Source organism: Molossus molossus, unplaced genomic scaffold (assembly GCF_014108415.1).
Source record: "Molossus molossus isolate mMolMol1 unplaced genomic scaffold, mMolMol1.p scaffold_m16_p_1, whole genome shotgun sequence".
Taxonomy (NCBI): domain Eukaryota; kingdom Metazoa; phylum Chordata; class Mammalia; order Chiroptera; family Molossidae; genus Molossus; species Molossus molossus.
Window position 1 is genome coordinate 203,783,734 of NW_023425344.1, and position 18,672 is coordinate 203,802,405.

Below are 18,672 nucleotides of genomic sequence, written 5' to 3' on the forward strand. Positions count from 1 at the left end.
TGCGGACCAAAGAGTCCCAGGTTCGATTCTGGCCAAGGGCAGGTACCTCGGTTGCGGTTTGTCCCAGGCCCCGGTTAAGGTTTTGCAGGTGGCAACCAGTCGATATGTCTCTCTCATGTCAATGTTTCTCTCTCTCTCTCTTTCTCTCCCCCTCCCACTCTGTCTGAAGATAAATGTGAAAATATCCTCGGGTGAGGATTAAAAAAATAAAATAGTGAGATGTTACTTCTCACTTACTACTTTGAGCAATCTATTTTTTTAAAAGTAATGTTCAGTGGGGCTGAGATAAAGTGAAATGAGCAAGATTATGTTCTCCTTCTATGCTGATGGCTCTATGAACGAGGGCAACTTTCAGGAAGTCAGTTTCTCAGTATGGACCAAGGCCTTAAAAATGCTTATGCCCTTTGTACCAACAATTCTGTCTCTGGGGAATCTTTTCTGAGAAATATTCATTTTTTTTATAACAGCAAACTTCTGAAACAGTCTAAACATCCAACAGTAGGGAATTACAGAAATGATGGCACATCTGTGTAATAAAATATTATGCAGCCTTTAAAAATTATGTTTCGTTATTAATAATAATTGTCCTTGGAGAATGGAAGAAGATATCAAGGGGCAATTGGGTGTGGGTTTTTGTGTTGTTTTTTTTTCACTTTTTATTTTTCTGGACTATTTACCTTACCATAAGCATGTGCTATTTTTATAAAGAAAAATACCATGTTTTAGAATATTTTAAATTGCAGATTTCCCCCACTTTCTGAAAGTAGAGCGTTCCTATGAAACCTTGCATACGCCAAAATGGCGTAAAGCAAAGAAGCAATTACCATTCATTTATATGGAAAATTTTTTGAGTGTTCCCAGGCCCAAAATTCAAGGCACGCACTATGTCTTTATTTGGTTCGTCATGATCAAAATGCTTAATTACATCCAGTTTCACTGGGAGTGTGACACCCTCTCGAGTGTGCTGAGATGCGGGGTGTCGTCGGGGAAGGAGCCTGGCGGGCCATGTGCCCTGCCCTGGAAGCCGCTGCTTCTGTGATGCTCGCTGCAAAACAGTGCCGATCACTTTTTGCTTTTTTTGTTGTTGTTTATAAAAGTGAAAATCTTCTTCAGAGGTCTTTTTATTTTTTATTTTTTTTCCCTTTATTAATTTTAGAGAGAGAGAAAGAGATGGAAACATTGATGAGAGAGAACACCGACTGGCCGCCTCCTGCATGCCCCCCACTGGGGATCGGGCCCACAACCTGGGCATGTGCCCTGACCGGGAATCGAACTGGCGACCTCTTGGTGCATGGGTCGGCGCTCAACCACTGAGCCACACCAGCCAGACCAGATTTTTTTTGGTTAGCAAAAACAGGTAGTAATGTCTTTCAGAAAAGTGAAGGGAAGTCAAACAAACTTTTGAAAAGCAAAGGGATACATGCATATGGAAAAGTTATGATACAATGCTGCATGGGAAAAAGCAGGTAATAAACCTACATATATATACTATAATGCTTCATTTACATGTATATAGATAATGAGTAAGCAGTGTATTCAGTCCCTGGCACAAATAAAGTGCTGAATATACACATACATATTTATTTTATGATAGTAATGCATATACATGTATGTAAAATATAACCAGTGAATATATCTGGGTTGTGGAGTTAGGGATGATTTTCACATTTTTAAAAAACTTTCTCGCCCTGACCAGTTTGGCTTAGCAGTTGGAGCATCGGCCTGAGGTCCAGAGACACTTGGGTTCGGTTCCCGCTAAGGGCGTGTACCTGGATTGCAGTTTGTCCCTGGCCCTGGTTGGGTCATGTGGGTGGCAGCCACTCAATGTGTCCCTTTCATGTCGATGTTTCTCTCCCTCTCTTCCTCTCTCTCCCTCCTGCTCTGTCCGAACAAAAAATGAAAAAAATGTCCTTGGGTAAGGATAAAAAAAAAAAATGGAAAAAAAACTTTCTCACATTTAAAAAATTTTCTACAATGAGTCTGTAAAATCCTTATTATATTAACTTTATTATATTATAGTTTTAAAAAACCCAGATTCTCCACAATAAATGTTGAACCAAAAGGGATTTGGTATTGAAACTCAATTAAACATTTATAGTTGCCAGGATTCTGGTTAATTAAAATTTGACTATTTTAAATGACAATAAATGAATTCTCACATTTGTATCATTTAATAGTGCACTTCCGCATTTGGCTGCCTCCCTTGACCCCTGTATCACCCCTGTGAGGTATTGAGATAATGGAACTCAACAAGACATGATGGAAAAGTGTATACACACACACACACACACACACACACACACACCCAGCACACATACCTGCTATGACTTTGGGCAAGTCACAGTCCTCAAGGGCTTCAATCTCACATGTAGGTGACCAGGACACAGCATGGCTTCCTGACTAACTGGGCTTCCTGGCCCCTCCAGGGTCTGGTAGGCACAGGGGGGAGTTGGCAGGGCAGGAGGACAGGAGAGGAGAGAGGAGCATCTCCACAGTCCTCAAGAGGTGATGGGGTACACATCTCTCTCATTTGGCTTTCAGAAAAGGCTTCCTGGCAGCTGGCCCTGGAAGACCCCACACTGACTAGTGAGGTTCCTGCCACTCCATTAATCTGCCCTTCTTATCCTAAAAGTGAATTTGGCAAAGATGTGATCTTTCCTTGGAAGAACAAAAGAGAAAACCATGTTCTACAGGTGCTTCCAAGCTAACTGCTTTCTGTTCTTTCAGTCATTGATTTTTGTGTGATTTGTTTAGGGGTACAGAGCGTTCTCTGAGCCTCAGTGCAGAAACCCCAGGTCACAGATAGACCAACTAATCCTTGGGTAAAGCAGGGACAGCACAAGTAAGATTATGGGGACAGCACTGCACTGGACATGTTGGTCATACACGCTAGAGGCCAGACCATAGAAGAAAGTTTAGAGAGAGAATAACGACATCAACAGTAATAAAATAACAACTATCATTTATTGAGTACCTATTATATGCCATCTCTTATTTCTTTAATTATCCCATCATTCCTGTGAAGTAGATAATGTTATGTCCATTTTACAGATTTTGAAACTGAGACTCGAAGAGGTGAAATCACCTGTCCAGATACTTGGCAAGTAAATGGCAGAGTTGGAATTCAAATGGGAGGGACGTTTCTCCCTCCCAAACAAATATCCAGAACTTAGCCAGCATATAACATTTTCAGTGGGAGGTTTTTTATTTTTTATTTTTATTTTTATTTTTCTTTTCTTTATTGATTTTCAGAGAGAGAGGAACAGAGAGGGAGACAGAGAGAGAAACATCGATGAGAGAAAACATCGATTGGCCGCCTCCTGCATGCCCCGCACTGGGGATCAGACCCACAACCTGGGCATGTGCCCTGACCGGGAATCGAACCAACAACCTCTTGGTGCATGGGTTGATGTCCAACCACTGAGCCACACCGGCGGGGCAGTGGGAGGTATTTGAAATGGATGGATTTATTTACTAAAAAATTTTTTTTCTTGCCCTGGCCGGTTTGGCTCAGCAGTTAGAGCGTCGGCCTGCGATCCAGAGAGACCCAGGTTCGGTTCCTGCTAAGGGCATGTACCTCGGTTGCAGTTTGTCCCCGGCCCTGGTTGGTCGTGCGGGAGGCAGCCACTCGATGTGTCCCTTTCACATCGATGTTTCTCTCTCTCTCTCTCTCTCTTTTTCGATCCCTCTCCCTCCCACTCTATCTAAACAAAAAATGGAAATGTCCTCGGGTGAGGATAAAAAAAAAATTTTTTTTTCTTTATTAATTTTAGAGAGAAAGGAAGGGAGAGAGAGAGATGGAAACATCACTGAGAGAGAACATCAATTGGCTGCCTCCTATATGCCCCTCACTGGGAATTTGGCCCACAATCTGGGTATGTGCCCTGACCGGGAATCGAACTGGCGACCTCTTGGTGCATGGGTTTATGCTCAACCACTGAGCCACACGGGCTGGGTGAAATGGGTGGATTTAATGAGTACATACTGAATGCCAAGTACTGGCTTTGGTGATCTATATATGGTATCTCATTTAATTTTTAGAACAGCCTTTGTGGAGCATGTATAATTAGTCTCATTTTACAAGTGAGAAAATGGAGGCTCAGAGGTTTGTCCAAGGTCACACTGAGCCAAATAAAGGCCTTTTTAGGGAAGTACTAATGGGGAGAATGAATCTGGAGTAACCTGGACCCAGGATCTGAGCCCCAGAGCCAGAAAGGACTAGGGAAGGGGCGGAGACTGGGTGGATACTGTCTCCACCCACAGGAAGCAGCAGAGTGTCCAGGCGTAACTATGATTTTGGACAAGCCACTATCTCAACCTCAATTTCCTCATCTGAGAAATGGGGCAACCAATACCTACTGTTCAGGGTTGTCATGATGACACACACGACATATTCAGAGCAATACCGAGCTCACAGGAGGTGGCTGACAAACTCAAGGTCCCTCTCCTCCCACCGACTGTTCCTTTCCCACTGGTCTCTGTCAGTCAGTCAGCACTCGAGGTGGGGGGTGGCTGTTGTAGAACCAGCCCGGCATTCCACCGTTGCCCTCCCGTGCCTCACTGACCCAGCACCGGTGTGTCAATAGGGTTTATGGAATGAGAGCCAGCTGATCTGCTCCCTGGCTATGTGACCTTGTGTAGCTCACTTGCCTTTTCTAGGCCTCCGTCTGGACGGCCTGAGTGGGCTGGGAGCAGGAGGTGCCAACTGGACCATCTCTGGGGCTTTGCGGTACCCCGCTGAGCTCCCTACCCCCAGTTCTCTCTCTCTTTTAGACTGTACCCCTTCCTCCTGAGCCTGCCCACAGAAGCTCTGGGGGCCAAGGCCGCTGCCCACTGCCCCAGGCATTGTCCCTGAAGGCTTCTCCAGAGGGTCCCTCCCAACACATTCAGGTGACAGACCCATCCTTCTTTCTCCTACAGCCCCTGGTAGGGGCCCTCCCACTCCAGCAGGGGACAGGAAAGTGACTCAGCCCCCACAGCCCCCTCCTCAGACTCACACACTCACAGCCTTGCTTTGGAAAAAGGGTGGTTTTCATTTCTTTCCTTTTCCCCCCTTTAAGCACTCTTACTTGTCTGTGCCTGGGCTCTCTCTCCCAGGAGCCTCCATGGTGTGGGCCAGGAGTCTGTGGCCAGCCCTTCACTGTTCTGTCCTGGCGGAGGGTCCCACCAAGAAGGCAGGTTGTGTGGCCCTACTATGCATGGTGGGAAAGAGGCCGGCCTCTGGAGGCCCCAGCTGGCCCCCTATTATATTGGCTTCTATTAAATTGAAACACATAGCACATCTATTACACAATAAACCACAGCTATTTCATGGATCAAATTAAGTTTTATTTGGGCAAATTACAACCTTTCCTACAGTCGTGCCTTTGTGAGGCCATTCCTTTTTAATAAAAGCAAGCATTTCTGGGGCTGGCCCTCCTGGACCAAAGCTCCGTGGTGGGTTGGGGGCTCAGGCTGAGGCTGGCAAGAGGTTGGAGGTATGTGTGCAAGTGTGCGTGTGAATGTGTGAGAGATGGGAATTTAGGGGGCCCCTCTTGGGAATGGATTTGTCCACCTTCTCCTCCTGCCTCCTCATCCTGAGGTTGCCATGGAAGTCTGCAGAGAACTTCTCATTAAACAAGAAAAAAGCAGCAGCAACAGCAGCAGGAAAGCATTTCCCGGAATCCTGGAGGAAGTGTGAGTCACCAGCCTGCTAAGTGAGCTCTGCGTGGCCACTGTGGCCCCGAGCCCAGGAGGCCTGGAGCGCAGGGCCCGCCAGCAGGACCGCGCCAGGCCTGCCCGCATAGACATGCCTGCTGCCCAGGCTGACGCAGGCTCCAGGAATGCAAACAAAGCTGGGTGGAGGGGCCTTCTGAGGGCTGGGGCTCTGGGCCAGGCATGAGGGAGCAAGCCTGGAGGAGAGGCCTACAGAGGCCCCTCTCTGGTGTCCTTGGAACTTGGGCTGCTGGAAAGGCTCCGGCTCTCACTGTGCCCTGACCTAGCACTAGCGGCTCTCGCTTGACCTCTAGGCTCCTCCGCGTGGGGCAAAGGCAAGAAGAGTTCCCTCCATCAGAAGTTCTCAGAATCAGTCCTTGGATCAGTAGCATCAACATTAGCATCAGCTGGGAACTGGTCATAAGTGCAGATTCTCAGATTCCAACCCCAGACCTACTAAATCAGAAACCCTGGGGGAAGAGTCCAGAGATCTGTGTTTTAACAAGCCCCTCAGGCCATTTGGATGCACATTCGAGTTGGAGGCCCCTGTACTTAGAGATCTGTAAGTCAGTTTCAAACTCATAGCTGCTGGTTCTCCATTCGGAAATAACTGGGAGGTAATGCTTGAGTAGTGCTTACTGTGCCGAGTACTAGGCTCTCTGCTTAACATCCTCACGCCCACCCTGGGGGCAGGTTCTGTGATAATCTCTCCATTTCATAGGTCACGTAAATGCTGTTTTTTGGCCAGAAGCCAGCGTTCCGAGACCTTGGAGGTGATGGGAAATGTGGGCCCAACTCAGATGTGGCCCACGCTGGTTACTGAGTGCGTAGCTGACCTTTCCCTGGGTAGCTTTTTAAAAATGCTCTTCAGAGGCTGCCCTGCCTGCTGAGAGGTGGAGGTGGGGAAGACTCGCCCCAGACGTGGGGAGTATAGAGGCAATCAGGCAGCTGGAGTCAGAAAAAAAAAAGAAGAGAACAAAAGAAGCTGGACCTGAGAGATGCAGGGCCCTGTAGACTTGTTTCTCCAAACATAGTCCCTGGACCAGCAGCATCCACATTACTCAGGAGCCTATTAGAAATTCAGGATCGTGGACCCCACCCAGGCCAACTGAGACCGAATATGGATTTTAACAAGATCATGTGCACTTCCAAGTTTGAGAAGCATGGGGTGGGGCACGCAAGCACATACATCCCCCAGCCTCTTCTTGCCCCCGAGGGGAAGGTCATGAGATCTGAGATCTGCACCAGCCTCAGCCCAGCTTCCTTGGGGCTGGGGCTCCGGCTCCCACGTTGGCACAAACATCCCCTCAGTAAACCCTGGAGCCCAAGGGCACTGGAGGGAGCTTTTAGTCCTTAAAACTCACAGCCACACTAATAGAGTGGAAGGGACTGTCCCTTTGCCATGTCCTCTTTCCCCAAGGTCAAGGATTCAAGGATCATTGCTTTCTACACCCTCTTCCTAGAATGTGGGCTCTGGGCTCAAACTCAGGGTCTGCCATTTATTGACCGATTCTTGTAAACTTCTTGGTGCCTCAATTTTCCTTTTCTGTAAAATAAGGTAATATGTCCTAGATTACACATTTTGGGGGGCTGATTAAATCAGTGAATAGACATAAAGTACCTAAAACAGTGTTTGGCACATAACTCATTCACATTAGCCTCCCTTCTTTCCCCCTCCGGGTAGCCCTGGGGCGGGGCAGGATAGAGAGGTAGTCTCGACCTGTGAAGCCTTGATGTCAAGGCGGGGCGGCTGAATTGGATCCCCAAGGTGACGGGGGCTTCGGTGGGGGAAAGAAGAAATGTTACCTGCATGATACCTGTGACATGCCAGGCTCAGTGCCAGGCATTTTCCTTCTCTCCACAGGTGTGCCAAGAAAGTACTAGTATTTTCTGACCAGCCCAAGGACACAATTATTTAAGGGTAGAGCAAGTTTTTTGTGGGTCTGCCTGGCCAGCCTGACCTCTGTCCCACACCCACTTCACATGATCCCATGCTTTGGCCTCCGCTACAACCCAACCCTGTCCCTGAGGAGACAGGGGGATCTAGACGGCCAGAGCTGGCAGGGGCGTGGGGAGGCTCCTAGGGACATGGTTCGTGGCTCTTTCCCTAGGGCCTCGGTTTCCTTTGGATGATGCTTCCTTCTTGCAGGTTGGAGGGAAGGTTTGCTGAGTGGAGCTGTAGTGGGTCTAGCTGCCCCTGGCCTTGATCCCCCAACAAAGTTTGCCCATCCCTCTGTCACATGACTGGGAGGCAGGCCTTTGTCAGATGTGTTAAAACCCCCTGCAAGAGCCCTGGCCAGTATGGCTCAGCGGTAAGAGTGTCGCCCATGGACCAAAGAGTCCCGGGTTCGATTTTGGTCAAGGACACGTACCTCAGTTATGGTTCGTCCACGCCCTGGTGGGGTCGTGCAGGTGGCAGCCAGTCGATGTGTCTCTCTCACATCGGTGTCTCTCTCTCTCTCTCTTCCTCCTTCTCTCCCTCTATCTCTATCTGAAGATTAATGTGAAAATATCCTCCAGTGAGGATTAAAACAACAACAACAACAACAACAAAAAACCCATAAGGGAGGACTCTGTTTTCAGCTCTGGTGCATAAAGATCTTGGAAGATGTCACCCCACACTAACAACAAGAAAAAACTGAATAAACTGAAAGTCAATACCTTTTGTTAGATCCATCAGACAATTAATGTCACAGGGTAAAGATCCATTCTGAAATCTGGAGAATTGGGCAGATACAGAGAATCATAGCCAAGATCATCTTACCTGAAGCAGAAGCCTCCAGAATCAGCTATTGTTAGGAACACATAAAGGGTGATTTTTTATTTTTTTTTTTTTATCCTCACCGGAGGACATTTTTCCATTTTTTGTTCAGGTAGAGTGGGAGGGAGAGAGAGGAACAGAGAGAGGGAGAGAAACATCGACGTGAAAGGGACACATCGAGTGGCTGCCACCCGCACAACCGACCAGGGTCGGGGACAAACTGCAACCGAGGTACATGCCCTTAGCGGGAACCGAACCCGGGTCTCTCAGGACCGCAGGCCGACGCTCTAACCGCTGAGCCAAACCGGCCAGGGCGATTTTTTATTTTTTATTTTTATCCTCACCGAAGGAGGTTTTTGCATTTATCTTCAGATAGAGCAGGAGGGAAAGAGGGAGGAAGAGAGAGAGAGAAACATTGATGTGAGAGAGACACATCGACTGGTTGCCACCCACACAACCCCAGCTGGGGCCGGGGACAAACTGCAACCGAGGTACGTGCCCTTAGCGGGAACCGAACCCCAGTCTCTCTGATCCGCAGACCGACACTCTAACCGCTGAGCCAAATCAGCCAGGGCTGAAATGGTGATTTTTAAAAACTACGTTATTAAAGTATGGTTGACACACCAAAAAAGTTGTACATATTTAATGCTTACAACTTGATGAGGTTGCATGTAAGCTTACACCTGGGAAACCATCATTACGATCCATGCCATAAACATGGCAATTTTGATAAACTTCTGGAAGCTGAATGTAGACTAGCTTGAAAGTTAAAAGCTTCTGGGGGCCCAGGCTCAAGCTCCCCATACTTTCATGTGTTTTATCCCCAGGAACCCCACCAGGTTCACATGGTGCAGATTGGAGAGAAACCCCCTCTATTTTGGTAGGAAGAGAGGAAACTCAAGCATTTAGAAATATGCTCAGAGCTTTCTCCATGACACGGCCTACCCTTCAGGAGAAACTACTTTGGAAACTTGTCCAACCTGGGACAGTGCAATTAGGCACCTCCAGCCCTCTCTAGGCTTCCTGTCTCACTTTTTTTTGGTTTGTTTTGCCATTTCAAATGAGTTGGTTTAATTCCAGGTGGTACAGAATTCTGAATAGAACAAGGACAGAAGACACACTGGGCAGGATGCGGGCTGGGTGCGCTCCGGCCGCACAGCTGAGGTTGAAAGGCAGGGCGAGAAGACCTGAAGAGATGAGCCACTGCATGATTATTATTATTACTATTAGTTTTTTACAAAAGTTTATTCTTAAATGTACAACAGGCTCCAAGACAACACTTCATTCTAGCTATGGGTGGCAAGAGATGTTACGCCAGGGAATCCAGATGTTAAAAACAGGAATGGAATTAAGGATCCCCACCGCTCCAGGCATAAGGAATGGCTCACTTTTTGCCAGATTTCTTCATTCCACCTGTGGCCCGGGGGCGCCTCGCTTTTGGCTCAGGTTTCTTCGGCTCCTCCTTCTGCTTCTGCTCGAATGTCTTCTCTTCCTCGTCCACCTGCTCGGCCTGCTTCAGGGGCTTCTTCTTGCCACCTTCGTAGCTGGACCTGGTGCCTGCCACCCCTCCCTGTCTCATTTGATGGAAGAATAAAAGTGCTAAGACGTGCTTCAGGTCACACTCCAGAGACTCAGGCCAACTAAAACTCCGAGGTTTAATGCTGAGTGTAGAACACCTCCCCTCCCCAACATCTTACCGCCAATAGCAGGTCTTCAGTATAATAACAGTGGATTACAACTAAAAGAGCTGCAAGACACAGACCCTTTTTAAGAACGAGTTCTTAGGGAAACCCAAAGATAACAGGGGAGGAAAATAACCAACAGGGAAATTCTAGGTAACTGAAGCCTATGGCACCATTGATAACATGCAAAAACACACAGAGAGATGGAAACTCTAAGAAACAACCAAAAGAAAATGTGAGAAATAAAAAACAAAACAAAAAACACTGTAGCCCTGGCCGGTTTGGCTCAGCGGTTAGAGCGTCGGCCTGCGGTCCGGAGAGACCCGGGTTCGGTTCCCGCTAAGGGCATGTACCTCGGTTGTAGTTTGTCCCTGGCCCTGGTTGGTCGTGTGGGTGGCAGCCACTCGATGTGTCCCTTTCACGTTGATGTTTCTCTCTCTCTCTTCCTCTCACTCTACCTGAACAAAAAAATGGAAAAAATGTCCTCGGGTGAGGATAAAAACAAAACAAAAAACACTGTAACAAAAATGAAGAATGCCTTTGATGGGTTCATCAGTAGACTGGACATGGCCAAGTAAAGAATCAGCGAGCATAGACATATATCAGTAGAAACTTCCTAAACTGAAATACAAAGAGAAAAAGAATGAAAAATAAAAAAAAAGGAACAGAATATTCAAGAAGTGTGGGACGATTACAAAAAGTTTAACACATGTTTAGTGGGAATACTAGAGGAAGAAGAAAGAGAGAAAGAAGCAGAAGAAATAACAGCTGGGAGTTTTCCAAAATCAATGACAGATGACAAACCATAGATCTAGGAAGCTCATAGAATAATGAGCAGAATAAATAGAAAAATACCTATACTTACGCATATTATATTCAAACTGCAGAAAAGCAAAGACAAAGAAAATTTTGAAAGAAACCAGAGGAAAAATACATTTTACCCACCGAGCAACAAGGTTGAGAATTATATCAGATGTCTCATCGGAAACCATGCAAAGAGAGTGAAATGAATTTTTTTTTATCTTCACCCAAGAACATTTTTGTATTTATCTTCAGATAGAGTGGGAGGAAGAGAGGGGGGAAGAGAGAGATAGAAACATCGATGTAAGAGAGACACATCAACTGGTTGCCACCCACATGACCCCAACCAGGGCTGGGGACAAACCACAACCGAGGTATGTGCCCTTAGCGGGAACTGAACCTGGGACTCTCTGGTCCGCGGGCCGACGCTCTAACCACTGAGCAAACTGGCTAGGGCTGGAATAAAATTTTTAAAGTATTAAAATTAAAGTACCATCAACCTAAAATTCTGTGTCCAGCAAAATCATACTTAAAAGTGAAAGAGAAATAAAGACTTTCTCAGACAAAATTTGAGAGAATTTGTCACCAGTAGGCTTGCCTTCCAAGAAATGTTAAAAGGAGTTCTTTGGAGAGAAAGAAAATGATGTAGGTCAGGAACTTGGATGTATATAAAGAAAGGATAAGTGTCAGAGAAGGAATAATAAAGATAAAATAAAATATTTTATTTTTCTGCCCTGGCTGGTTTGGCTCAGCAGTTAGTGTCAGTCTGTGCACTGAAGGGTCGCGGTTCAATTCTGGTCAAGGGCATGTGCCTGAGTTGCAGGTTCAATCCCTGGCCCTGGTCGGGGTTGTGTGGGAGGCAACCAATTGATGTGTTTCTCCTCACATTGATATTTCTATCTCCCTCCCTCCCTTTTACTCTGTCTAAAAATCAAAGAAAGGGTATCTTTAGGTGAGGACTAACAAAAAATAATAATAATAATTTTTCTTATTCTTAATTTATCTAATAGATAACTGTTTGTTAAAAGTAGTTATAGCAAAAATATAACATAAAGTATTGGGTGATTATAGTATGTGGATAAGTGAAATGAATATCAGCAATGTCTTAAGACATGGGGAGGAGGCATTGGGAATACTCTGCTATAAGGTACCACAATAATATAGTGTTATTGAAAGTAAACTTAGATTAGTTATAAACATATACTATAAACTCCAGGGCAACAACTAACATTTTTTTAAAAAGAAGTGTAAATGATATACTAACAGAGGGGAGAAAATGGGATCATAAAATCAGATAAGGCAGAACAAAATGTAACATGAAAAATAGTTACAAACATGATAGATATTAATCAAACTACATTAGTAATCACCTTAAATGTGAATCGTGTACATACACCAATTAAAAAACAGACTATCAGAGAAATAAAAAACAAGACTCAACTATCTGTTGTCTATATGAAGCCTACTGTAAAAATAAAGACACAGATAGATTAAAGGGATGGAGAAAGATAAACCATGTTAACACTAATCACAAAGCTGGAGAAGCTACACTAATTTAAGAAAAAGCAGACTTCAAAACAAGGGAAGTTATCAGGGATGAAGTGGGGTATTACATAATGATAAAGGGGTGAAGTCTCCAAGAAGTTATATCAATCCTTAATGTGTGTGCAGTTAACAAGAGAGCAGCCAAGCACCAAGGCCAGACTCTGATAGAACTGCAGGGAGCAATAGACAAAACCACTATTTGGAGACTTCAATACCCTTCTACCCGTAATTGACAGATCCACCAGGCAGGAAATCAGTAAGAACATAACTGAAGTAAACACACTTCAATAGAATACATCATCCAACAACAGCAAAATGCACTTTTCTTCTCAAGTTCACATGGAACATTCACCAACCTAGACCACATACGGGGCCATAGAAACTACCTGAACACATTGGAAAGAATAGGAGTCATACAAAGTAAGCTCTCAGATCACAAAGAAATGAAACTAGAATTCAATAACAGAACGATAACTGGTGTGTTGGTCTGTTGCCAAATGAAAAAGGAATATACTGTACATATATATGATTGTGGTGTAGGCCTGAGTGTGTATATGTGTGTGTGTGTGCATATTTGATTGCAATATCATGGTGAGAGTATTGGCAATTTACTTTCCCACTTTTCTCAAAATTTTAGAAGCATAATGGAACATATACATACCCCAAAAGTTTAGAGAACTAATGTTGGACGAGTCACCTGACCTGAGAACTTTCCCGTGGTGGAGCAGGGAGCTCACTCACTCTGTACTCCCAACATGCAAACTGCATAATGTCAAGATTTACTGATCCCCTTGGTCTCTGTTTTGTGCTTTTCACGAGTTTGGGGAAGTTTTCATTCATTTTTCCTTCCTTCATTCTTTTCCTCCCTTCCTTTCCTTCTTTTCTTCCTTTCTCATTCTCTCTTTCTCTTTCTTTCTTCCTCTCACTTTCTTTCTTTTTGGGGTGCACTTGGGGAAATGGGAGACTCTGTTCTTAAAATATGCCCCCCTTCTTTCTTGTTTATATAATACTTTGCTGTGAAGGCTTCTGCGGGGCCAAAGAACAAGCACACAAACAAAATCAGATCATAACCGTTCTGCTGTCTGTCCCTCACCAAGCTGGACCCCGGGTGGAGCCCCAGGACACAGGTCTGGAGGGGCATAGGCAGCAGGGCCAGCACACCCCAGGAGGGGCTCTCGGATGCCCTGGCTCAGGCTCAGAAGAGAAGAAAAGTAGCTCGATCCCCCCAACCCAGCAGAGGGTCCTTGCTCAGAGAAGGCAGGCCCAGTGCCCTCCTCTGTGAACTGGCACTGTGGTGAGAGTCCACTGGCATGACACAAGGCCTGGTGGGAGGAGGACCAGGCTTGGGGCAGGAGCTCACTCAGTGTGGGCTGAACCCAACGTGCAAAGATGGGCCTGTGGTGGGAGGAAGCTTTTGCAGGTCAAAAAGCATGTGTTTTGAGAAACCCTCTTTCTGTTCTTGGCTTGAAATTTGTGCCTCTGTGAATCATTTCTTCTTGCAATGTTGGTGTTTTCCCCACCTCATCTCGAAGTCATGTGAACCTCTAGTGCCAGTGTCTGCTTCCTCCTGGGCTGGCCGCCAGCAGCCGTCTGTCTGTGCCATCTTGAGACAGCATGAGGGACAGACAGGGAGGCCGTGGACAGTGTCCCCCTCCTGGGAGAAGGCCCTGCCCTGGACTTGCCAGGTTCTAAGCATCTGGCACGGGGCAGTGGAAAGAAGTCTGGACTGGAGTCAGAGGCCCCGGTGCCTCCTGGTCCTGCCTGTGCCACCTCACTTCAGCTTCCACCATAAGAAATATGGCCTGAATATCCTGAAGGGCCTTCTCAACCCTGTGCTCCTAAGGGAAGGGCTGGGACCGGTGGAAGAAGGCTATAGGGAGCTGAGCCCTCTCCTACAGGGTCCTCCCTTGAGGTCCCCCAATCCAGCCCTGCTCCTCGACATGGTTCGAGGCAAGTGGCAGCTACTGGTTAACGCAGACCAGATGCAGCCCTTTCCCCAGACATGCTCAATGGCCTTCCTCCTTGGAGGCCTTGGGGATATTTGAAACTCAATGGAGTTTGGCTTCAGAGCCCGAGTGGAAACCACAGCTCCATTACGTGAACACATATGATCTCCCAGGGAGGAGAGAGGCAACTGGCCTCAAAAAACAAGAGGCAAGTTGGAGGCCGCTGCTCTGTGGAGAACACTCAGGTCCGGACAGTGTCTGGGGGTCCCAGGGAGGCCAAGTCCAGTGCGCTCTGCCGGAATGGAAAAGTGACCTCAGAGCGTGGGAGCACAGGCCAGGGGCCTTTAGAGAGGAGACTGGAGCTCCTACGAGAACTTCCGTCCACCAAGGAGCCAGTCTACCTTTCTCCTAATGTGACCACGACTTTGAAAACTGTATGTCTGCCAGACAAATCTTTGAAGAAGAATAATCCCATTGAACTCGAACGACCACGGGCCCTTCCCCTCTCTTGGGCAGACCAAGCAACTAAGTTTGCACAAATGGGTGAAAAATGATCCCAAAGTCACTGCCAGTTAAGATACCCCAGCTTCTGTCGCTGCCTCGCTGGGTAACTTTGAGCCAACGATTTAATATCTCCAGCCTCGGATTCCCACTTGCCTGATGGAAACAAGGAGGCTCACTCGGGAAGTGGGTGGGTGGGGATGACAAAGATATGTCTAAAAGGGCCAGGCTGAGGCTCAGAGACAAGCCATTGTTATTCCCAAATGACATTGATCAGATCCTCGATCCTATATCTAAATAATCCAAGACCTAAATAAGAACTGCCCATCAGCACTGTGGTTGGCCAAAAACCCCAAGGTACCCCCTGGGGATGACTAGTCAGCCAGCTTCATGAATATAGCACCATTAGGCTTGAGTGATGGTCTGGGGTAGGCACTTTGAATGTTGATTACATGACTTTTTTGTTTTTAATTGAGGTAACATTGGTTTATAACATTATATAAGTTTCAGGTGTACAACATTTTAATTCCACAATATATACTACATTGTGCTCACCACCAAAAATCGTTTCCATTCATTGCCATATAATTGACCCCTTTACCCATTTTGCCCTCTCTCCACACTCCTTCCTTTCTGATAACCATCAATCTGTTGTTTACATCTATGAGTTTCATTTTGTTTTGTTTTGTTTTAGAGTCCACACATGAGTAAGGCCATATGGTACTTGTCTTTCTCCATCTGACTTATTTCACTTAGCATAATTCCCTTAAGGTCCACCCATGTTGTCCCAAATGGCAAGATTTTATCTTTTTTATGTCTGAGTAATATTCCATTGTGTATATATACCACATTTTCTTTGTCCATATTGATGGACACCTGGTTGTTTCCATATCTTGGCTATTGTAAATAATGCTGCAGTGAACATAGGGGTGCATGTATCTTTTCAAGTGTTTTCATTTTCTTCAAATACATACCCAGAAGGGAAATTATTGGATCGTATCGTAGTTCAATTCTTAATTTTCTGAGGAATCTCCATACTATTTTCCATAATGACTATACCAATTTCCATTCCCACCAGGTTTCCCTTTTCTCCACATACTCTTCAATGCTTGTTATTTCATGTTTTTCTTATAATGGCCATTCTAACAGGTGTGAGGTGATAGCTCACTGTGGCTTTATTTGCATTTCCGAGATGACTAGTGATGTTGAGCATCTTCTCAGGCGCCGGTTGCCCATCTGCAGGTCTGCTCTGGAAACGTGTCTGCTCTGGAAACATGTCCGCTCGGATTCTCCGCCCACTTTTTAATCCAGTAGTTTTGTTGTTGTTGAGTTGCATGAGTTCTCAGATATTTTAGGTATTAACCCCTTATTAGATATATAATTTACAAATACCTTTTCTCATTCAGTGGCTTGCCGTTAATTAATTAATTAATTAATTAATTTAATCCTCATGCAAGGATTATTGATTTTTAGAGAGAGAGAAACACAGATCAGTTGCTTTCCTACATGCCCCAACCGGGCATTGAACATACTTGTTTTGCTGATGGTTTCTTGTTCTGTGAAGAAGCTTTTTATTTATTTGTTTATTATTTATTTATTTTTATCCTCACCTGAGGATATTTTTCCATTTATCTTCAAATAGTGTGGGAAGGAGGGAGGGAAGGGGGGGAGAGAGAGAGAGAGAGAGAGAGAGAGACTGATATGAGAGAGACACATCGACTGGCTGCCTCTCGCACGACCAGGCCTGGGGACGAACTGCAACCGAGGTACGTGCCCTTGACTGGAATCGAACCCATGACTCATAGGTCTGCGGGCCGACCCTCTAACCACTGAGCCAAACCAGCCAGGGCCTGTGCAGAAGCTTTTCAGTTTGATGTAGTCCCATTTGTTTATTTTTGCTTTTGTTTCCACTGTCATTGGAGTCAAATCCACAGGAACATTAAGACCAATGTCAAGGAGCTTGCTGCTTATTTTATGGTTTCTGGTATTATGTTCAAGTCTTTAATCCATTTTGAATTAATTTTTGTGTGGCTGACATGACTCTGAAGGGCAGATACCGAGGCGGAGACCATCTCTGCCGGCCTCCTAGCGTGAAATGAAGGCTCAGGAGGCAGCGGGTCTCCACACTTCGGTTCTGCTCACGGTCTATTCACTGGCTATTTCTGTGGGGTGCAGAACTGATTTGCTTGGTCACTTAGCAACCTCAATTTCCTCCTCTATGAAATGGGAATAGCAGCCAAGTTAGCTCCCTGGCGATTGTGAGAGGCAGGGGGAATGTACAGTGGTTTTGGTTAGGCGACCGACTCCCACTGGGGGAGACCCGAGGCCTCAGGGCTCCACGGACTGGGAATGCAGAGTGGGCTGCTGCCCTCCGTGATCAATTCCGGAACGGAATCTGGGAGTGGCTGGAGCAGGTTCCCTGTCAATTTAGGATTTGTGGATGGAAAAAAATTAGACTTGGCAGTGGGCCTTGACATAGGCCGCGCTGGCCAAAGATAATGAAGCCTCTTTTACCCCTGCCAAAACTCCAACCCGAGCCTCATCCGTGTCTGCCCCCCATCCTTCCTCTCATCCATCAGACCTTTCATGCAAACACTTGTGTCACAAATACTTCACGAGCACCCTCGTGTCCAGTACTGGGGGCGCAGCGCTGAGCACGGCGCCTGCCCCCTGGAGCTTCCAGCCCGCAGCAGGGACAGAGACCTTAAACAAACAGCCGCACTCAGCAGTATCGCATCACAACGACCAACAGGTGCTCACAAGGAAAAGAATGAGGCATTGTGAGTGCGTAACAGGGGCCGACTCCTCCGGAAGGCCTGCACTCGCTGTGTGTTCAGCAGTGTCCTCAGGCCCTTGATGTTGACTCTGGCTCATTGCCCCATCCTTGTGGGACCTATAGGGTGGACCCACAGTGTCTCCATCTTACAGATAAGGAAACTGGGCAGAGCTCAGAGATACGTTATTCCCCCTAGTTCTGCATCACAGGAGAGCAGGATTCCCTCTTCCTTTTTCCACAAATTAGAAAACTGAGACTTTGGATGGAAATTCATGTTTTTTTTCTCCAGGTCACAGAGATAGGACTGGGTGAGTTCCCTGGCCCTTCTTCTCCTACCCGAATCCAACCATCCTGGGACAGAACTTTTAGCCCAGAGAAGATGATTCAGCCATTGAGGGATGAACACATGGCCTAGTGAAGAAGATGCGTGTTGTGGAAGATCAACAGCATCACGACCCCACCATTCTTCATCCCTTTCTGAATCCACATTCTTTTTCAGTAGCTCTGTAATGCCCTCCTACCTGGAGTAGAAAGTTCTGCCCAGTCCTTGGCTCTGGGCTCAGCTCCACGATTTACTTTGGCTGATAGGATGTTAGCAGACCTCGAGCAAGCAGAAGCCTGACAAAGTACTTACACGTTTCCCTTTCTGCTCTTTTTCTTCTGCCATTGTCATGAGAACATGCCAGCCAGCTTGCTGAATGACTAGGCATGTGAGCCTGAGCCAAGTCACCCCTGTCATCCTGGTGAGAGGCTGCCGCCCCGATCAGCGGAACCCCACAAACTTGTAAGCTAAATAAAATTTGCCACTGAGGTCGGGTTGATATGTGGCATTATTGTGGCAATTGATGGCAGGTGCAGACGTGCATGCAGCTGATCGACTGCAGATTGTAGGTGATAAGGGCTCTGCAGGAGGTCTGCGCAAAGTGGAGGAGGAAAACGAATTTTGAGCTGAGAGGCCAGGGACTG

At 46.4% G+C, this 18,672-nt stretch overlaps 1 protein-coding gene across 1 annotated transcript; it reads right to left on the reverse strand.

Moving 5' to 3' along the window:
• Nucleotides 1-9,839: 9,839 nt before the first annotated feature.
• Nucleotides 9,840-18,373, reverse strand: LOC118623268 (translation machinery-associated protein 7-like). The gene is made up of 2 exons (XM_036250766.1): nt 18,341-18,373; nt 9,840-10,025 (listed from the first exon to the last, which is right to left on the reverse strand). Exons 1-2 carry the CDS (start codon nt 18,371-18,373, stop codon nt 9,840-9,842), a joined length of 219 nt encoding a protein of 72 aa, XP_036106659.1.
• Between the last annotated feature and the right edge of the window lie 299 nt (nt 18,374-18,672).